Source organism: Megalobrama amblycephala, linkage group LG24 (assembly GCF_018812025.1).
Source record: "Megalobrama amblycephala isolate DHTTF-2021 linkage group LG24, ASM1881202v1, whole genome shotgun sequence".
Lineage (NCBI taxonomy): Eukaryota > Metazoa > Chordata > Actinopteri > Cypriniformes > Xenocyprididae > Megalobrama > Megalobrama amblycephala.
Genome location: NC_063067.1, coordinates 23935435 through 23959339, shown reverse-complemented (window position 1 = coordinate 23959339; position 23905 = coordinate 23935435). Strand labels below are relative to the sequence as shown.

The 23905-nt window shown below is 37.2% G+C and overlaps 1 protein-coding gene across 1 annotated transcript in view; it reads left to right on the top strand.

Annotated features, from left to right (window-relative positions):
• The window catches only part of prdm5 (PR domain containing 5), a 96640-nt gene that overhangs the window by 38710 nt on the left and 34025 nt on the right, over window positions 1–23905 (top strand). The window contains exons 12-13 of the mRNA XM_048178382.1: window positions 790–950; window positions 9427–9520. Of these exons, the coding sequence (XP_048034339.1) occupies window positions 790–950; window positions 9427–9520 (255 nt within the window). The remainder of the gene's footprint in view (window positions 1–789; window positions 951–9426; window positions 9521–23905) is intronic.

The following is a 23905-nucleotide window of genomic DNA, read 5'->3' as shown; positions in this document are numbered from 1 at the left end:
CCAGAGCACAGGCACACAACCTTATGGGCTCTGACATGTGTTCAGATGCCAACAAAACCACCTCATGAATAAAGAGATTCACTGGTACGGAAACACAGAAATATTTGCATCTCATGTGATGACAGCCACCATTGCATGTCCATTAATTTAAAGACATTGTTCATAGTCCGGGTTTTTCTAACCTAGCATTCAGTCTGTTCTGCTGGTGATTTGATGCGGTGACGTGTTGGACTCTGTTCAACCATTTAAAGAGCAGAACTGGAGTTTTGGCACAGACTCTGTGTGTTTGTTACAGAAGGCATTGTTTGAGCACAAGAGCCTCTATAGATGTTTTCACAGCACATATTTACATTTCCTGGCGTCTACGATTTTGCGGGATTTAAAGAAAGAATTGGAAGACGAACAGAGTGCCATCTTCTGAAAAGACTTGTGACCTCCTCTGAGAGATGAACAGCTCCTCGCTTTTTCTACCTGATCATTTATCGTTCTTCTTTATACCCTTCCATCTTCCAAAACAACTGGATGCACAGGGCTGACATCCTTTTTTCTAAAGGAAAAAGTGGCTCATAAAAGGATAATGGGACAATTTTGACTCTGAGGGCAGCAAAGTGGATTCAGACACAAAGAAAGTTCCTGTAAAGCTACGATTGAGTGGCACGCTTTCAAATGTGGAACAATGGTTGTCAACATTGTTCTGAAGTTTAGCGTCTCGCAAGGAGTCTGGGCGTGACGTTTTAAAGCGATGTTTACTGCGCCACTGACTGCTATCTTCTGCTCTTCTCTGTCCAGGTGAGAGAACGTTTAAGTGCGACCAGTGTGATGCCACCTTTAAGCGTAAGGACACGCTCAACGTGCACATTCAGGTCGTACATGATGGCCACAAGAAGTACAAGTGTGACCTGTGTGAGAAGGCCTTCGTCACGCCATCTGTGCTCAAGAGCCACAAGAAGGTGATTTCACAATCACAGACATAATGTACTAAAGCACCGAATAATCCAAGATCTCATCAGTGTCGTACAACTGTAAAATTCAGTAAGTTCACAAAGCATGCTGGGAATTAGAAATCTGCTGCAACTCAACTCAATCATATTAAGTTCAGCTTACTACAGTGAAATTTTGAGTTCACACAACTTTTTTCTATTAAGTACAATGAACTTTATTATTATTTGAGTGAAACAAACTCAAATAACATTTCATTAATTTCACTGTTCGGTTTTACAGTGTATCTGTGTCATGAGCCGGCCAACACAGAATCTGTAACTGAAAAAGCTCAGTTTTTCAGTTAAAGAACTGAATCTTTAACTGAAAAAGCTCCGCTGATTTATGAATAATTTGAACGTTGTTTATTCAAGTGCTACATATGCACCACCCCTTTGTGTGCTTGTTTATTAAATACTTTTTGGCTAATTTAACAATGCTGTCAACTACCAATAAGTGCGTAAAGCTCACATTTACCATTAGTCTGCAAATTTTCATGGGTAAAATCCAGTCATTTCAATAGGAAATCATGCAATCCAGAATTTTACGTGAGGGCGAAAGATTTCTCCATGGAAATTTCGCAACAGGTTCAAGATAGAAAGCTGACTGGTTTAAAAGTAACTTCTGTGTGATGTTCATACATACAACACTACTGAGCAGTGCTCTCAATTCATTTCAGATTCACAAGCTTTCGATTTGATATTGATTCAATTGAATATATATATATATATATATATATATATATATAGTGCTGTCAAAAATAATCGCGATTATTCACATCCAAAATAAAAGTTTGTGTTTACATAATATGTATGTGTACTGTGTATAATTATTATGTACATATAAATACACACACATTCATGTATGTATTTAAGAAAAATCTGTTATATTTATATATAAAATATTTATATATAATATAAATTGTATAAATATTTATACATGCAAATATTTCTTAAATATATACATGTATGTGTGTGTATTTATATATATACATAATAATTATACACAGTACACACACATATATTATGTAAAACACAAACTTTTATTTTGGATGTGATTAATCGCGATTAATCTTTTGACAGCACTAATTATCTAATATATATATTAGATATAGTACATCAATTTTTTCTTAAGGAAAATAAATCTCTCTCGACTAATGTTGTAAACCATACAGGGAACCCTGTCAGTTGGTACATTACTATAATAGTAATAATATATTAAAATTAATAACTGATTTGTATACAAACATTTAAATTGCACAAGCCAGTTTTTATTATAATAATTGTAATGTTATAACAATTTTTTTTAAATTCTATTCTCCAATTTTATTTTATTTTTTAAAATGTAAACATTTAAATGGTGGCTTTTATAAACACATTTGCTTTCATGACAGATTTTTAAATATTTTATAACAAGTAAAAATGTAATGAATATATACAGTTTTTCTCAGTCGCTTTGGTGCATTTCTCACATCACTATTTACATTTGCACAACAGTTAGTTCAACCTCCACAACATTTAGTCATTTGTGCACATCATAGTAGCAGTTTCTCATTCCTTCGAACAAATTGCAAATGCTTTTGGACATGCATCAATTGCTTTCATACAACTCTCTGCTGTTTTATAACATTATCATTTGCTTATGCCATGTCAGTCAAAATTAACTATACTTGTGAATGCTGAATAGTCATTCCATATAAAACGAATAGTCCTCATTTCATTGCTTGAGTCATTACATACAGAAATGTTGAACTAGTTGTCAAAATCTGTCAAGCAAATTTTACAAATTTTTTTTTATCTTTTTTTCCTGAAAATGTCTCCTAAATTGAACAATTTAGTGAATCTCAACTTTCACTGATGAGAAGGGGTGTGTGAAGCATTAGTTGCAACCAATGATAAGCCACTTCTCTGCAATCACTGTCAGAGCTGAATCCCACAAACCCCCACTTTACAAGCATATACGAACCAAGCATGTGTACCATTTCTACAATACTGTGACACAGAAATGGAAGGTCAGCCTCGTGGAAGAGGGGTGAGGTTGCGGGGAAGAAGGGGAAGGAGACAAAACAGGGGAAGAGGAAGAAGAGGCCAAGTAGGCAGATCCCTGATGAAATCAGGGCTACAATTGTGGATCATGTTGTCAATCACGGCCTCACAATGGCTGAGGCTGGTCGAAGGGTGCAGCCAAATGTTGGGAGAACCACTGTAAATTCAATTATTCAAACATTTCGTCGGGAGAACAGGTGTGTATAAATGGACAGTAATTCAGCACTAAACAATCTGCACTGCACTACTGTCATTGTGTCATACATGAAGCTTGCAGTGGGACAAGAACTTGTCACTGTACATTTTACATTTAGCCATACAGCTTTACTGCATCACGCATTTAGCGTATTGTAGTGTACAGTAAAGATTTGCCATATGTACTGCAATATTGTTTACAGTTGTGCACAGCTCTACCCAAAGGGAGTTTATGTTTGTTGCAAATAAGGGTGTCATATTTCTTTGGCACAATGCTGTGAACAAATTAGAATTGCAAAGAGCATATGCAGTAAAAATGTGAAACATACATATTCAATACAGTAATGTGTAACTTTACTGTATTTTTCAAGTGGCTGTGCAAATAGTATATAGTGCTGTCTTGAGCATTTTCAGGTAGTGTCACCAAGATCTGACTTTTTTGCATTGGAAAACATTGACAGAGTAAACTGTCATAATGAAAACATGACAAAGCCATTTGACTATCTTGTTCATAAACAATGGTGTCAGGACTTTTCATCTTGATGACACTGACACTTTCATTGACACGAATACTTGCTTTTGAGGAATGACCTCTCCATTTTGAGCAAGTGACACGCTTTTGCAGGTTATCAACTAGGTTTTGCAGTAATATATTGCACATATTTAGCAAAATGCTCCTCACTGTAGTTATTTTTTTTCTTGCTGACTATCGGGTTTATGGACACTGAATGTCTTTTCTGAGGTAAATATGACGTTATGTGACTTATTGTTCTCCAGCTGTTTTATTGACGTCTTTCGGCGGTTGCAACACTGATTGAGCTATTACATGAGACATGATTCATTTACATGAGACAGGACATTCCTTCTGATGTTCATGCATGTGTATTTCATTCTGTAACTAGTAGTAAAGAGGAAGAGATTATCGGTTTATGTGCCACGTAGATGGAATCTGAGACATATCAAAAGTAAAGAAGTAAAGAAGCACAAAACTTATTGCGATGGATGGGAGGTGCGCTGCAAACAACGTTCAGTGCTTTATTCACGCATTAATAGAAAACAGCACAAACCAAAAGAACAATTCTTGAGATTTAAGAATCGATATCGGTTCATCAAAACGAGAATTGATTAAAATCGAGAAATCGATATATTCAACCCAGCCCTACAGACAATAGACAGTGAATCTTTTGCTAGTGTGACTGCGTCTTAATACTCCCAGCTCCGTGTAACACGTTACAACTTTAAATCACTTTAGATTCAGTCTTGGTCTGGTCATGAGATTGCATATGTGTGATGTTTGAGAGGTTTGACACTCACTGAATGAGTGTCAAAACTAGTGCAGTGGTTAGTGCATGTGCTCCAGATGATTCTTTATGCATGTGGTGCAGGTTCAAGCCCAGAATTGAAATGTTCGTCTAATTGATTTTGTTTGATTTTGATCCTGAAATTCTGATTGGTCAATCATGACATCCTGTGGTCAAAAACCTATGTCCTACATAACTGCTTTTTTATTTCTATTTTATCACTCTGCACTGACTTCTTGCATAATACAATAACTCAAATCATTAATTCATGTCCATTTATTCATGTTGTAGATCGCTGTGTAATAAGCATGATAATGTACAGTCAGTCGGCCAATATCACGAAAGAGTGATCTGAGCGATCAATAGGCCTCTACTTCAACATCAGGGTGAAATATGACATATTTCGTGAAGTTTACCCAGTGTGTGTTTTATTGAACCGAATTATTTTAATGTAAAATATGCAGTTATGATCTCTGTTTTCTAATAAGAGCACTTTTAGTTCTAATTTAAAAAAAAAAAAAAAAAAACCTTTTATTATTTTTTTGACGTTACAGTAGCTCATATATATTTCAGCATAGTAATGTTATAATAATAATGTTTCCAATGTGTTTCCTCACACACGGTGAAACTCAATTCCATAATCATCTTATATCCTGCACATTCCCTCCAATCACAGCATACCACAGCTCTATCATGATTTATTGCCCCATCTACACAGAGGATGATTGTATTCACATACCATCAACTTCATATTCAATTTCATGTCAGATTTATACTTCAGGTAAACCACTTAACATGAACAATAGCACAGTGACACCAAACTCCAGTATAGTTTTAAAGCAGTGTATGTGATTACAGTAGAGATATCCTGGGCTGAGTTTGACATTGTGTCATCTAATTTCAGACAGGACTGAAATGTGACCTGCTGCTGGCACAAGAGTAAAGAACCTGTACCATATTCCATTACTGTCTGACAGATACACCATCACTGATATGACACTTTTAAAGAGTACTTATTGTGATCATGAAATCAAAACTGTTTCTAATAATTGTCCAAATAAAATATTCCAAATAAAAAAAAAGGTTAGTTTTTAAGCTCTGGCGATTTCCAAAGAATCTGAACACCATTTATTCATAAAGTTCTACATATGCCTTGTCCCTCTGTGTCTTTGTTTATTAAATATTTTTGGCTAATTTGCCAATACTGTCAGCTACCAATAAGAGTGCGGTTACTTTTACTGTTGTTCTGCAAATTTTTGCTGGCAAAATCCAGTCATTTCAATAGTAATCCACCCAATACTGCATTTCATGTGAGGGTAAAAGAAAAAGCAGAAAAGCTGCTTGATTTAAAAGTTACTTTTTTGTGCATAATTTATCACTGCACATTATTCCAAAGTTTTCATAATCTTTCAAACAAATATAACTTTCTTTCAGGCTGTCTGTAATGATTTTTGTGCTAGCATAACTAAGACCACATGGGTAGGGAACATTTTTAAACAAAAAAAATAACATAGCTAAACACATTTCACTTACATCACAGTATTTAAAAGAATAGTTCAACTAAAAATGAAAATTCCATCATTTATTGAGTCTCAAGTCATTTCAACCCCCCCCCCCCCCCCAAAATGGTTTTCTTTCTTTTAAAGACCACATAAGTAATTGCTTTATGTCCTGAGTGCAATTTTCCTCACAGAGAATGAATGGAAATGCACAGTATCAAGCTCAGTGACAACATTTTAATCTATAGGTGAACTATTCCTTTAATTATGTATTTATTTATTTATTTGCTGGTTCTTAGTTAAGAAATAATAGCTTAGAAGCTTAGCTTTGAAATATTGTCGTACATTACCGTACACCCACTCACTCACATACATATACACACACACATACACACACACACTGTCATGATAGAGGGATTCTGGGCTTTCTTTTCTTGACATTTTAAGCAAAAAAGCTGTTTTATCCTGATGGAGTGTGTGACAACTGAAACTTTACTGTATTATTACGGGATTACGTATGTGAGAGTGAGTGAGTGTGACCGTTCTCACCACCTAAGACGAGAGTGTGTGTATAATACAGTTATGTAAGCAATAATATGCAGTCAGCTGGTCATTATCGCAAAATAAGCCCCCAAAAGGGTGATCAGGACCCTGACATGTAGTTAACATTAATAATAGGCTACTTAACAGCTACTTAACAACTATATATATATATGTATGTATGTATGTATGTATGTATGTATATATATAAATGAATGTTGAAAACAGTTTTGCTGCTTCAGATTTTTGTGGAAGTTGTGATTAATGTTTTTCAAGGATTCGCTAATGAATATAAAGTTCATTAAAGGTGTCATCGAACATTTTTTTACAAGATGTAATATAAGTCTAAGGTGTCCCCTGAATGTGTCTGTGAAGTTTCAGCTCAAAATACCCCATAGATTTTTTTTATTTAATTTTTTTAACTGCCTATTTTGGGGCATCATTAAATATGAGCCGATTTATGCTGTGCGGCCCCTTTAAATCTCGTGCTCTACGCCCATGGAGCTCGTGCTTGCCTTAAATAGTGCCTAAACAAAGTTTACACAGCTAATATAACCCTCAAATGGATCTTTACAAAGTGTTCGTCATGCATGCGGCATGCATGCGTCGGATTATGTGAGTATTGTATACTGTTATATTGTTTACATTTGATTCTGAATGAATTTGAGGCTGTGCTCCGTGGCTAACGGCTAATGCTACACTGTTGGAGAGATTTATAAAGAATGAAGTTGTGTTATACTGAATTATACAGACTGTAAGTGTTTAAAAATGAAAATAGCGATGGCTCTTGTCTCCGTGAATTCAGTAAGAAACGATGGTAACTTTAACCACATTTAACAGTACATTAGCAACATGCTAACGAAACATTTAGAAAGACAATTTACAAATATCACTAAAAATATCATGATATCAATGATCATGTCAGTTATTATTGCTCCATCTGCCATTTTTCGCTGTTGTTCTTGCTTGCTTACCTAATCTGATGATTCAGCTGTGCACAACCAGACGTTAATACTGGCTGCCCTTGTCTAATGCCTTTCATAATGTTGGGAACATGGGCTGGCATATGCAAATATTGGGGGCGTACACCCCGACTGTTACGTAACAGTCGGTGTTATGTTGAGATTCGCCTGTTCTTCGGAGGTCTTTTAAACAAAATGAGATTTATATAAGGAGGAGGAAACAATGGAGTTTGAGACTCACTGTACGTCATTTCCATGTACTGAACTCTTGTTATTTAACTATGCCAAGATCAATTAAATTTTTCATTCAAGGGCACCTTTAAAGAACAGCATTTATTTGAAATAAAAAAAAGTAAAAAAAATGGTTTCCCTCTTTACATCTTTACTGTCACTTTTGATCAATTTAATGCATCCATGATGAATAAAAATATCCATTTTATTTTGTTTACTTAATTTTAATGTATTATTATTATTACTATATGTGTGAAGAGCACAAGATATGAAACTAGTATTGTATAATACATCAAATATACAGTTTAGTGTTATTATACAAAACTGTTTGACTGCAAAATGCCATGATTGACTAATCAGAGTCAAGTACAGCAGGAAGCCGTATAATATTCAGGCATATTTCAGTCATATTATAGTCATAAAATTGACTGTTTAAGTATTTTACAAAATGTTAAGTGCCGTGTCCATCTCCGTGACACAAACAAACCCCGAACTAATGGTATACAGATGCATCTGGTGGACACGTGTGAGAATCCACGTGTGTGTACAGGTTTTTATACAACATCACAGAGAGCATTTTAAGAGATTAGACAGAAAGAGTAATGGTATTTTAAACTGTCTTTCCACACTTTGAGTGTGTGCAGAAAGAGGGAGAGGAGAGGAAGTGATGGAGGTGAGGAAGTGGAGATGGGAGGGGAGAGATAAGATGCGGGAAAGGAAGTGAGAGGGAAAAGGGAGGAAAAGAGGAAAAAGATAAAGAGATGGAGAAAATAGCAGGAGGTGGAGGAGCTGGTGCAGATATTCTCTCCAGCGCTCTGAGATAAGCCCTGTTTACATCAGCTTTATGGGAATACAGCCCAAAAATGATATGATTCATATGTTTCCCTTAAACTTTAACAATAGCGCTCATGTCATCGCTGCGAATAAAGATCTGCATGAGAACATACATGCTCTGCGTTTTATATAAGTGATTGAAGGAGTAGTTATGAAAATCCTGTCATTTTACAAAAGTCATACAAGTTGATGTCAGTCTAAACTGGGTATGACTTTCTTTTCAAAAATTAACAACACAACCACACAACTTTTAGTGACCATGGCTGTCAAAATGGTGTTATCATTTACTGAACCTCAGGTTTATTCATTTATTTCAGGACGTTTAAAGCCAAACAGTAGCTTTGCATGAGAAAAAACAAACAAAATGTGAGTCCTTGCAATTCATTTTAAAGAAGAAGAGTTCAAGTTAACGTATAATAATTCAGTTTAAAATCAAATCAGTTCAGATCACTTTGGATTACTTCAGTTCAGACCAGATCCTCTCAGTTCATATCTGTTCAGATCAGTTTTTTTTTTATTTGAGTTCAGTTTAGATCACCTCATTTCCAAATCACCTTACTTCAAATCACCTCAGTTTGTATCAGTTCATCAGATCAAATAATACCGGGTTAGTTCAGATCAACTCAGTTTAGATTATTTTATTTCAGTTCATAAAAGTTCTGATCACATAAGCTCAAAACACATCAGTTCATTCAGATCACCTTAGTATAGATCATCTCATTTTGAATCTCATCAGATTGGATCAGTTTGGATCACTTTAGCTCAGCGGTTTTCATAGATAAGATAGAGGATCGTTCTTAAATGTTAATACTCTGTTTTACTGTTTCTCGTTCTCTTTTAGACCCATACAGGAGAGAAGGAGAAGATCTGTCCGTACTGCGGCCAGAAGTTTGCCAGTAACGGCACTCTGAGAGTCCACATCCGCAGCCACACAGGTCAGTGCCTCCAGTCCTCACCAGTCACACTTACACTGTTTGCTGATCTATCATTCATCCTAAGCTTATCTATCTTCAGAGGTTAGCTAAGTATATGTAAAAAAAATAGATACTTTATTAAAGTATTAAACCTTTAGATACTTGTTTTGTGGCATAACAACAGACTTTGACTTATCATATAGAAGCGTATATAGTATGCCACCAACAACAGCAGATATCTCGTTCTTTCTGTCTTTCTCTTTGTGAACATCTCAGCGTGGACATGGTGACAGAGAGCATGTTCATTAAGGAGCCTTTATAGTGGAGAGCTCGGCATTCCTGTGTGCGGCCATAACAACAGACTGCAACACACACACTAGCACCTTACCCCACACACACACTCATACACATACACACATAGTTCAACAAGGCCAAAACATGCCCAGTGGAGTAGAAACATTGTATGTGTGTGTTGGAATGCCGTAGACATGGTGAGAGTGAGTGATGCGCCTGAAAGAAAAGAACACTCTTTGTAGGCATCCAGCATTGTGACCTCTGACCTCTGCTGCCTGTAAATCCGACTTTCCTTTCTTTCAGCTGGACTTGTATTATTTGCACTTCTTCTTTTAAAGAGACACATGCTCAAAAACATCAGTTCGGTATCTTTGTACCTGGTCTTGACGCCACTGTAATAGCAGATCATTCACATAATGTCAATAAGCATAAACATTTAGTAGTCCTTTTACATCACTTCCTTAAGGCACAAGGCTTTTGTATCTTGTTATTGAAAGTGAAATGATGATCTTTCTCTTTTCGTCCATATTTTGTTTAATATCAAATACAGTATGAGGAGGAGACAGACCTCATTTGAGCACAAAAGCTAAACTTTTCCCAAATTTTATTTATGATTTGACATGATAATACAACATAAGCTTGGAAAATGGTTCAAGTAGATTTGAGCTGTACTTGAATGACTGCCTAGAGCATTACTTCCCTTGTGAAAAAGAAGTGCACTTAATTGTACTGAATGTGCACTTGTAGTGTACTTCAAATCTTAAAGGTATATTTAAAAAAAAAAAAAAAAAAAAAAAAAAAACCCTTCCTGATAATATATTAATGAAAAAAAATGGAGTACACAAAAGAGTACACTTAAATAATTAAAAACACTTTTGAAAAAGGTACTTATATAATTGATTGTTAAATTAATAATTGGCAAAATACATTTTAAATCATTGTTTGATAATATTTTGTTGTGCTTTAAAAAAGTACACTTATTTTGATTTATACTTGATTATAATTGTAACTGTAGTGTTATTTGATATTACATTTAAAAGTTTATACAGTGGGTATGGAAAGTATTCAGACCCCCTTACATTTTTCACTCTTTGTTATATTGCAGCCATTTGCTAAAATCATTTAAGTTCATTTTTTTTCCTCATTAATGTACACACAGCACCCCATATTGACAGAAAAACACAGAATTGTTGACATTTTTGCAGATTTATTAAAAAAGAAAAACTGAAATTTGACATGGTCCTAAGTATTCAGACCCTTTGCTGTGACACTCATATATTTAACTCAGGTGCTGTCCATTTCTTCTGATCATCCTTGAGATGGTTCTACACCTTCATTTGAGTCCAGCTGTGTTTGATTATACTGATTGGACTTGATTAGGAAAGCCACACACCTGTCTATATAAGACCTTACAGCTCACAGTGCATGTCAGAGCAAATGAGAATCATGAGGTCAAAGGAACTGCCTGAAGAGCTCAGAAACAGAATTGTGGCAAGGCACAGATCTGGCCAAGGTTACAAAAAATTTCTGCTGCACTTAAGGTTCCTAAGAGCACAGTGGCCTCCATAGTCCTTAAATGGAAGATGTTTGGGACGACCAGAACCCTTCCTAGAGCTGGCCGTCCGGCCAAACTGAGCTATCGGGGGAGAAGAGCCTTGGTGAGAGAGGTAAAGAAGAACCCAAAGATCACTGTGGATGAGCTCCAGAGATGCAGTTGGGAGATGGGAGAAAGTTGTAGAAAGTCAACCATCACTGCAGCCCTCCACCAGTCGGGGCTTTATGGCAGAGTGGTCCGACGGAAGCCTCTCCTCAGTGCAAGACACATGAAAGCCCGCATGGAGTTTGCTAAAAAACACCTGAAGGACTCCAAGATGGTGAGAAATAAGATTCTCTGGTCTGATGAGACCAAGATAAAACTTTTTGGCCTTAATTCTAAGCAGTATGTGTGGAGAAAACCAGGCACTGCTCATCACCTGTCCAATACAGTCCCAACAGTGAAGCATGGTGGTGGAAGCATCATGCTGTGGGGGTGTTTTTCAGCTGCAGGGACAGGATGACTGGTTGCAATTGAGGGAAAGATGAATGCGGCCAAGTACAGGGATATCCTGGATGAAAACCTTCTCCAGAGTGCTCAGGACCTCAGACTGGGCTGAAGGTTTACCTTCCAACAAGATAGTGACCCTAAGCACACAACTAAAATAACGAAGGAGTGGCTTCACAACAACTCCGTGACTGTTCTTGAATGGCCCAGCCAGAGCCCTGACTTAAACCCAATTGAGCATCTCTGGAGAGACCTAAAAATGGCTGTCTACCAACGTTTACCATCCAACCTGACAGAACTGGAGAGGATCTGCAAGGAGGAATTGGCAGAGGATCCCCAAATCCAGGTGTGAAAAACTTGTTGCATCTTTCCCAAAAAGACTCTGGCTGTATTAGATCAAAACGGTGCTTCTACTAAATACTGAGCAAAGGGTCTGAATACTTAGGACCATGTGATATTTCAGTTTTTCTTTTTTAATAAATCTGCAAAAATGTCAACAATTCTGTGTTTTTCTGTCAATATGGGGTGATGTGTATACATTAATGAGGAAAAAAATGGCTGCAATATAACAAAGAGTGAAAAATTTAAGGGGGTCTGAATACTTTCCGTACCCACTTTAAAGTTCAGCTAATTGCGTTTAATATAAGTGTCTAAAAGCATTTCATTGAGTTTGCACTTGTATTTTCTTTTAAAGTGTTATTTTTATAGTAAGTGCTTTTTTTTTTTTTTTAATTATGCTGAAGTGTAGTTATTTTTCACAAAGTAAGATGGGCATTGATTGAACTGACTTGAATACTTCAATATACCGCTAGTTTTTACTAATTGAAGGAAGAAGGATTAATCATTTTGATTTATATGGTCATTTACATTTACAATATATTTACTACAGCATTTTAATATCTGAATCTGATTAAATGTGTTCAGAAATTTATATAAGATCATTAAAACAGTTTCCGAGAAACTAACTGAGCATTAACTTTTTCATCTCCGAGGCCGCTTTTGCTGTTTTGATGTGGCAAAGATGCTATTATTCTAACCCTCTCATATTTGCATATGAAAATAACTTAGTGGCTTAGTTTTTATATTGCAGACAACTTTGTTGTGATTGTTTCATGATTGTTCAGTACATCAACCAATATACCACACAACAAAACCAGAACTTCAGTGAATTTTTGTGTGGTTTATGTCACCATAGGATTATATGTGTTGAAAGATAAAACCACTGAAGAAATCAGCAATGGATTTAGCAGGGCAACTGATTTCTGTTGCAAGTTGTATCTACCTCTGTCCTTCCCCCAGCTCACCTCTGCTCGCCGGGGTTAAAACCCAGTGCTGACAACCTCTCTGCTGGTTCAAAGGGTTAATCTCATGAATTGTTTGTTTGGTTAACCTGCTTGATTAGAAGCTTGATTTAGAGTCTTTTGCCAAAGTTAAACTCAACCCAGTACCTTCCTATAAATGAAATCATACCTAATTAAAACATCTAAACCTAATCATAAACCCAACCATCTGTTTCTCAGATCTGCATTTAAGCTCAGCTAAACACAAAACTTTCATTCCACCCGCACATTAACATCCACAAAGCTGTGATTTTAACTCTTTTTCATTTATGTGGTGACAACACAGCCTTTTCGGGCAAAGCTGAATGTCCTATACGTGTGATCAAGGCTGTTTATTTGGTAATGCCGGGTTAGGAGTTGACAGGGCACAGAACAGAGGGATTTGCATTATTCTCCAACAGCCAGACTGGCGTGAGCTTTACTGAGCTCAACGTGTTGATGATGTCATCCTCAGGCGCCACATGGGATTCCGCTTGTTAGCCAGCGCGGTATACAAGAACTACCTTTAAAAACATAACCTCACCTAATTTCCATTTTATAACGTCACAACTGTACCACCGAACAGCTCTATGAATGATTTTATTCTCTTCAGCTAATGTATAAGCACCCTAAAAGTACTATAAAAGAAGTCCATATGACTTGCGCACTATATTCCATGTAATTTAAGCCATTTTTCACTGATAAATCTTTCCCTCCATCAAAGCTGTAAAATTCTAATCAATTCTGCATTCCAGAGAATAAAAAATAACACCATACAGGTTAGGAATGAAGGTGCAGTCACATTTACCATTGCTCTGCAAAATTTTGTCATTGACAATTTTGTGAGGGACGAATGTCTTTTCAAGGTGGTCTCTTGAATTCACCACATTGACCAACAGAAAGTTGCTTGGTTTAAAAGTGACTTCTGTGTGAGCTGAGCTTCATACATTGCTACACTACTACAATAGACGGTTTTGCTAATGTGACTGCACCTTAACATGTTGCTGGATAAATACTGAAAACATTTTCATGCCACGACACACCAAACCAACGTCAAAGAGCTGTTGTTGTTGCCTCATCTTGTCTCCATCTGGGACAAAAAGATATGCTTGAAAACATCGGAAAGACTACAGTCAATGGTTAGCTAGCACTGCATGAGAAGAAGTAACTCTCCATACCAGCAGGTGGCAGTAATCTGAATTCGTCATTCAAAAAGAGAAATCGGAAAAAAGCTAGGACTGCGGATATGAAAATATCTATGTTTGCCCTATTGACTTTGTCATTTGCTTGCTTTAGTCACTTTTATCAGAGTGATCTCTCTTACCGTCGGCACTTCAACATACTCAATCCGACAGAATGCTGCCAATAAGAGTCCCGACTAGTGCCACTGGTGCAAAATACACTGCAGAAACTAGGCCTACAGACACTTAATGACAGCTCGACATGGGCCGGCCATCAGCTTGGTGCGTCACAGCATTAAGATTGCCAAATACAGTACAGAACTTCAAAGGCAACGGAGACTGGGCTGTTTTAAGATGGAATGGGTGTTTCTCTTTAAAGGTCGAACTAAAAACACCATCCAAACAAATCCAAGGTCCTTGGCGTGAATGGATGTTCTGTCTGCGTGTTTGCATGTGTCTTAGTTTGCACACTCTGCTGGGTTAGCGTGGTGCCGCTGGCAGCAGGAATGCAGGAGGACCTAAAGGAAACACTTATGGAATGTGAAGGGCTGAATGACATCATGTGAGGTGTCAAGGCCTGGGACAAGCTAAAGTTGCCCTGGTTTTACATCTCATTTACGTGAAACTGAAAAGAGCCATTGTACAGCCGCCATGTGTAAGGTGTGCGTGTGTGGAAAAGCCTATGAGTTTGCCCTCAGGACAGATCAAGCCACATTAGTCTAGTGCCCTCATCAGTGAAAGTAGTTCAGCCATGAGGTCAGTGCTCATGTTATTGATGGTCGTTGGTGAAAGTGACACAAAACATTAGCCATGATCTGAACACACTTCTCTAACATTAACTAGAAAAGACCTACATCCTGTTTGGTTTTGTTTACCACCTACTTTCTGGCTACCTCTGTGTTTCTAATTTTGTTGTATTGAATGTAGCATGCCATAGCATATTTTGGTGTTTTTTTTGATTAGCCAAATAATCTAATTTTTTGTTTACTTTGTTTTTCATCTAATATTTATGTTTTCATACAATTTTCAATGGGTCAGAAAATTACAGATATTTGTCTCTTTTATGCTATGTACAGCTACTCATTTATTTTTTACGTTGTGTCTTTTCTTTTAGAAGGGCGGTATTTTTGATATTGTTACAGTCAGTCCCAACTTATAAAATGATACCTACATCAGTACACCTTAAAGGTGATACAGAGGATCTTTTCGTCGACTGAAAAACCAAAGACTGTTACTGAATTTTAGAAATGAGTGCATGCGTAAGAACAGCCCCCCTCCTTCACAGCTCATTTCGAGGGAACGCCTCCCAAAACTCGTGCACGAGTATTGGAACACGAGTGTTTACCACCGGCATTCGCTGTGTCGCGTTAGTGGATTCATTATGTCGGACTCACCGCAGGTAACTCATAATCTGCAGTTGTTACTCCTGTCTCCTGACAAAAACATTGCATGCGGCGCCTGTGGAGTGTGGAAAGTTACTGGAGCGTGCAGCCGCGCACGTCTCTCACAAGGAACGTCATGGCAGTGATTGACAAGCCAGAGGGCGATGATCACGTAAACGATTGGCTGATGTTTTTAAGGCCCTACCTCGTGCACAGATGATGTATATTAATATTATTCCTTTCAGTGCACCTAATAAATAGTCTTTTATCAGTTAGTAAAGACAGTTTCAAGTAATATTGCAAAAATGTATAAAACAAAACATCCTCTTTAGCACCTTTAAGACATCATATTCTTCCTTTCTGAGCCGAAGCCCAACTTATGTACTTTCCAGAAAAATGTTCCTTCCTGAGTAACTTGCTGTTTTACGCCTTAACCGCTAAAGGGCAAAATTGACGGTTGGTAACTGTTAGTTAGCGACAGTAAAGCACACAAGACAGGCGTAGCGAACTTCATCCATCCTGTTTTTCTCTTTTCACTTCCATTCTCCACACACATTACGTCATACGCAACACTTTTCCAGACAGTAGTCAATAATACAATTCACTCATAAACACAACAACTGAACTGCAGCTAAATAGATATAAAGTTAACACATTACCTTTGATAGTTCTAAAAATACAATCTTGTAAGTTTTTCATGGACACCCACAGACCACAATTTGAAAACCCCCTCTGTTGGACAGCAAACGGTATCACTATGCTCTCTATGGTCACTATCTGTAGTCAGTTTCTGTCAGACTCTGTCTTTTCTGCCAAAAATCTGTATCATGCTCTTCTGTATTAGAGAACTGAATCAGGGAGGTAGAACACAAATAAGGTTGGTATTTACAAATTTATTACAGTCCATCTAAAACAGCAGGAGTTCCACTAGTCTTAGCCTCAAACGCCCATGGACCTCTCACTGAACGCTTGATGGATGTTACACACAATAATGCCAATAGCTTTCTTAAAATCCCCTCTGATTCCAATCTAATGGGCTGGCTTTACATAATTTCCGGGAATCGGGGTGCACTGTGCACAGCTTTTAATCAGTCCACTGGAAAACAAAGTTATTGTAACGAGGTTAGTAGATATGGGAAGAAGGAGGCGGGAACCGGCGAACATTGAACAAAACTTTAATCTCAAAATAAACAAACAAAACGAAAGTAATGCCGGCAGACCCTCGCGGACGTCTGCCGGTCACACAAACATAATAAAACATAACGTAAAGTCCAGGCCTGGTCCTCTCTCGTCCTTCACTGATGTCGCTCCTCCTTTTATGCCTCCGGAGCTCCTCCGTGAGAGACCCGAGGCCGGCACGCCTCGCAGGTGACGCTCATTATCACTCGCGTCACCGGCCTCGCGCCGTTCCCTCACGGCTCTCGCCCGCCCTGCTCGTCACAGTTATGTTTACAGGATACTGGTCTTAGAATGAGCATTTCTCAAGATGAACGGATCTCTGGATTTGTCAGGGTTAGCAAGGTTCATTGCATGAAATCTTTCAAAGTTACTATGGCTTTAGTCACACAACATATTCCATGTTGTCAGACATATTGTATGTCCATAAAGTAGTCAGCGATTATTTCTTCCTGACGGATGGAAATTCTTACTGCAAAGTTTAGAATGATTCTGATCTTTTCTTCAATGTTGTGCATAGTCTGAGACTGCATGCTATAATTTATTGATTTGTTTTGCATTGTGGTATTATGGTATCAATTGACCATTCGCCGGGAGTTTGATTGACAAGCAATCTAACCAATCATAATGCCAAATCCGGCACTTTTGTCTGACAAAGCAGTCAGGAGTTAGAAAATTAACCTCGGTGGACTTGAACTTGAAAAATGGTGTGTATTGACGTCTTTCCGAGTTTGAAACAACATTCCTTCTCATGTTCATTCATGTTTATTTGATGCTATAAATTAACTAGTAGGAAGAGATAATCGCTTCACGAACCAATTGAGATAAGGCGCTACAGCGATCTGTAACAACACATTAAAGAGCCACAAAATGTTTTTTTTATTGTTCAGGGGGCTGGTCTTTGCGAAGAGTCAATTGTATCCGATAAACAAACCCCTAAATAACACTTAACAACAAAACTTACTGGGATGTGTGTCATGTACAACAACATCTCTCTTTGCATAACCAGTAGGATGCATTGTTGGAGAAATTAGGTTATGTATGTAAATTAGGTTATAATTAGGTATGGTTTCAGGAAACAGCTGTGAGTAGCTAGTTCAATTTTTCACACATTCGTCATTCAAACCAGCAGTTCAGCAGTAGAACTGTCGTTAATGACATCATGCAGGTGGTAAAGTAATAACTTCTGCCAGTTAATTGGTTCACAATTGAATTGATTTCAGGTTATTGCTCTAAATAACAAACATAGAACCTCTGTTGTTTTGCTTTATTTACAGATATCTGGTTCAATCATGGGTTCCCTCTTATGTCATACTCCAGGGTTCACATTCATACATGCACACTCTTAAAAAAAATGGTGCTTTTATTCTCCTGACAAACTAAAAGACACTGAACAAAATGTATGTCTATATGAAATTAAATATTTATATATTATACTTATTTTGTTCAAGAGCGTGATCTATTTAAATTCATATACTATCAAGAAATTATGCTTCTAGCCACAGGCCCAGAGCTGTAGTTCCAGCCACACAACTTTGCGATGCTGTTTGAGAATGTTTGTTGGAGCTGTGCATTCAGGAAACATCAAATCGTGGAAGTATGTTGGTAACAAAGGAAATTGCGACCATAGTTGGCTAACGATACTTATGGGAAACGCATCCCTGGTCAGTCAGACGGTCTCTTTCTGTCAAAGGTTTTCATTTGATTTAAGACAGGGTTTTGCTTGATTTCCATCCGATAAGTGATTTCACACTACAATCAAACTTTGAGGAGACAAAGTCGTATTATCTCAGGGCTGGAGTGACATGTTTATGGTGCTCAGATGTGGAAAGATAGCAGTATGAAATGTTACGGCACAGCTGTAGGAAGTTCTGCACATGTATCTTGTAATGCTAAAGGAAGCCGAGGCACGCGCATGTGTGTGTGTGTGTAGTGATGGGTAATTCTTTAGGATGTTCTCGCTGCAGGAGCCTCACAGTAGTCTAACGGTGCTCACTTAGACAATCACACACAAACTGTCCATCCACATCTGGAAAGTGAAATCCATCCAGTCCAGTAAAATTAAGTATGTGCGTGATATAAACATCTCTACTGAACTGGCTACTACTGGATCCAAACAACAGAACAGCTTTTTCCACTTGAATTAATTCAGATTCAAGATGTGTTTGGGATATATTTTTCCTCATTTACTGTAGCTGCCACTGTTGATTGATTTGATGACAACATTGGGAGTAGGACTATGCTGATTAGTTGGAGAGTTGTTTGAATTAGGGGCTCCCAAAGTTTTTCATGCTAGGAAAAAATAATGGTCAATCTCGAAACCCACTAAAAATGTAAAGTGAGATATATTTCCTTTATTTAATAATTTAAATATTTCCTTCTCATAGAATTACACTGGGTAGGCCTACTTCTAAATTTCATTGCATTACAGTAAGGCTTATTGTAAGTTAAAATATGAGGATAACCATGACCAAAGACATAATTGTGAAATATACAGATACAATATATGTTTGCCTTCTTGGTGACAAAGCAAGTATAAGCAGTCTAATTACATTAATGAATTACTGTAATGATACTTTGGCATGGAACTTGAAGTTCAGTGAATGAGTCATATGTTGAAGATTCAGGATTCACCAGAAGGATTCGTCAAACTGATTAATGTGTAATTAGGCTGATTTAGGATTATGTCCACCATAGACATTTCTCGTCATTTACATCATAAATGTTTTGAAATTTCAATGGTCCATGTGCCTTTGGCAGTTTGATACATGCTCTGAACCACTGATTCGAAATAAAAGATTCGTAAAGCTTCGAAGCTTCATGAGGCAGTGTTTTGAAATTGCCCATCACTAGATATTGTTGAATAAAGTCGTTGTTTATTTGTTTTTTGTTTTTTTTTGGCACATAAAAAGTATTCTCGTCGCTTCATAACATTTAAGGTTGAACCACTGTAGTCACATGAACTGTTTTAAATACATCTTTAGTAGCTTTCTGGGCATTGAAAGTGTTGATTGTGTTGCTGGCAATGCAGGCCTCACTGAGCCATCAGATTTCATCAAAAATATCTTAATTAGGTGTTCTGAAGATGAACAAAGGTCTTACAGGTGTGGAATGACATGAGGGTGAGTAATTAATGACTAATTAAGTAATTAAGTAACTAGTAATTAATTAAAATTTTCATTTTTGGTTGAACTAACCCTTTAACGTCTGTAGTTGCGGTGCTTTAAAGCGACTACAGATTTAGAGAATAAGAGAGTAACTTTTTTGAGAGGGTTTCAACATGCAACTCAAAATTGCAACTGTACCTGTATGGCCTGTTCACAAACTTTTGTCAATAAATCAAAACACTTAACGTCATTTAAAGCACCATCAGCAAAAAAAGTCACTATCCACTGACTAGTCAGTCATTCTGGGGTGAGTTTCCCGAAAGCATCGTTAGTGAACCATGGTCGTTAGTCCCATTGAACTCTATTGGTAACGACGGAACTTGCGACCATAGTTCGCTTTGGGAAACGCACCCCTGGCCGGCAGTGTGTGTAAGACTGCATGTACTGAACACAGTGCATACATGGTAATGTTTAAGCATGTGTGGCGGCCACAGCATTAGCTGTGGAGGTCTGTCAGTAATCACCAGGTCAAGTATGAAGTGATTGGGTGTGTCTGTGTCTGATCAAAGTCAATCGCTTATCGGTCAGAACCCATCAATATTGTATTACTGCACCATTCCAGTCTGCTGGTCCGTACCCGGCGGCATTTAAGCCTACATTTACAATCCTTGTGTGTGTGTGAATGTGTTAACCTGCATGGGTGAGTCTGTTTTGGATGTTGGAATGAAATAAGGAAGCCAGGATGGAGTGTGTGATGGACAGGCCTAATGTCTTTCATACTGAAGGCCCTGAGCTACAACGATCTCCCCGTAACACCAGCACAATGCTCGGCATGTGACAGGGACAACCATCTGTTCACCAGACACACACACTCTCACACGAGGGGGGTGCCAAACGGATCGATTAGCAGACAGGGGTGTCTGGGGCCACAGGGGACCGCCGGGGATCTGGAAAGAGAGCAGAGACACTCGGGTCACACAAAGACGGTGTCGCATTACAACACATGCTAAATCAGTTAGCCCCCTTTCCACACACACACACACACACACACACACTAGGGTCTCAGATAGTGATCCACTGGATAAATCAAAATAACAAGTAAGATTTTCACAGTTTTGGATGAAAATGCGAGTGATGTTTGCCTACACCACCACAACACTACAGTGTTGTTTTTTAGCATGCTACTATGTGGATACTTACTGGCCCAAGTCAAAAGAGAGCATGTTATCATTTCCTCAGCCTCATGTCGCTCCAAACCTGTATGATTTTTTTTTTTATATGTATATATATATATTTCAATATATATACAGTACAGTCCAAAAGTTTGGAACCACTAAGATTTTTAATGTTTTTAAAAGAAGTTTCGTCTGCTCACCAAGGCTACATTTATTTAATTAAAAATACATAAAAAAACAGTAATATTGTGAAATATTATTACAATTTAAAATAACTGTGTACTATTTAAATATATTTGACAAAGTAATTTATTCCTGTGATGCAAAGCTGAATTTTCAGCATCGTTACTCCAGTCTTCAGTCACATGATCCTTCAGAAATCATTCTAATATGCTGATCTGCTGCTCAAGAAACATTTAATGTGTACAATTGTACAAAATATTTGTGTACAATATTTTTTTTCAGGATTATTTGATGAATAGAAAGTTCAAAAGAACAGCATTTATCTGAAATACAAAGCTTCTGTAGCATTATACACTACCGTTCAAAAGTTTGGGGTCAGTAAGAATTTTTATTTTTATTTTTTTGAAAAGAAATTAAAGAAATTAATACTTTTATTCAGCAAGGATGCATTAAGTCAATCAAAAGTGGCAGTAAAGACATTTATAATGTTACAAAAGATTAGATTTCAGATAAACACTGTTCTTTTGAACTTTCTATTCATCAAATAATCCTGAAAAAAATATTGTACACAAATATTTTGTACAATTGTACACATTAAATGTTTCTTGAGCAGCAGATCAGCATATTAGAATGATTTCTGAAGGATCATGTGACACTGAAGACTGGAGTAATGATGCTGAAAATTCAGCTTTGCATCACAGGAATAAATTACTTTGTGAAATATATTCAAATAGAAAACAGTTATTTTAAATTGTAATAATATTTCACAATATTACTGTTTTTACTGTATTTTTAATTAAATAAATGTAGCCTTGGTGAGCAGACGAAACTTCTTTTAAAAACATTAAAAATCTTAGTTGTTCCAAACTTTTGGATGTACTGTATATATATATATATATATATATATATATATATATATAAAATTGTGCATCTTCATTTACCCAATTTATATGAGTAGACTGACTTTGCCATTATCTAGTGCTCAATGTTGAATTAAATCTTTATCAAATCTCAAAATGAATATCCTTTTTTATACTTTACATTTTAATGTTGTGATGTTTTTCACTTGTAGAATTTAAAGCGATGTATTTGAGTTTTTTTTGCAAAATACTAGCAAAATACTAAATAAATTAAATATTAGCCATTTGTCTGTCATCAGCCATAACATGAAAATAATTAGCAGCTTATCGTTATCGGCTAGAATTTTAATATCGGTGCGGCCCCTACTTCTACTAGAAGACTTTTACTTTTAGTACTAAATCCTACAACAATCAAGACAACACACTCTCTTATGCCAAGTTCACACTACAGGATTTTAAGCCTGATTTAGTTAACGAGCTCGCCATCAGGTCTGGCTGTGATCAGGGGTAAATCAGCAGGTGATCGGCGCTCGCCAATCTTTACGTGTGAACTACTTAAAGACGCATCAAAGACGCTCGCTGATGCCTCGCCAATGCCTCACTGAAGCCAGACAAATATCTAGCATGCTAAATATCTGGAGCTGTTGGCCAACTCGACATTTTGTGGTATCACGTGTCATGACAATCTACACCGAATGAGAGCATAGGTGCCAATCCAGAGCACCATTCTCCATTCATATTATGCAATAATAAAGAAAAATGATTGCAGCAATTCAGACACAACTTTCTTCTCATTTTTTATAGTTAATTTGAGGCCGTTTCTTATGGCATTATTTTAATGACAATTGTCGAGAGTGCATTATTGAAATGCGAGAACACATCCATGTAACGAATCTCTCCACTTGCAGGCGGATTTCTTTCACTTTAGCACAAAACTAGACAAGCGCTCGCAAATTTACAGTAGTCTCATGGCTCTGCTCTCCCTCAGATTTTACGTGTGCGCGCTCACTAGAATTGAAAAAGCTTTCAACCACCAGACTTTCAACGATTGACTGAATGAATTAACACAGTTATAGCCTACCTTTAAATTCGCCATTGTTTCATGAGATAGCATTTTCAAGATGATTTTAATCATCCAGTTCTCTAGTTATTTTATTATTGTAAATATGTATTTAATTATTTATTTAGTGAACCGCTACCGATCATCAGATATCAGCGTGAGCGCGACTCCCTACAACACTCATGAATGGTATGTGGTTTTTTTTGTTTGTTTTTTTTTTTTTGGCTGGTTGGTTGGTAATGTAGTTTGCAGTCTGTACGTAACTCTTCGCGAAACACGAATAACTTTTATGTAGCTAATTAATTCATCAGGCCCATCATCGAACTGAGAAAACGACAGTTGGAAAAATGAGAATGGTAAAATGTTTTACTTGCGTATGTATATATTTCAGTTACAATTTGCTCATGGAAACTTCTTGCATGTTTTCCAGATAAAATGTGGTTTGGGGACCAGGATTGAGTCATTGTTGTCACCTCGTGTAGTGTGTAACCCCCTGTTGTGCATCATTTACGTAGTGTCATGTAGTGTGAACGCCACGACTTCAAAACTCCACAGCAAGTCATGTAGTCTGAACAGCACAGCGATCTGGCGACGTTTAAGCGTTTAGGCATTAGGGACCTTTCACACA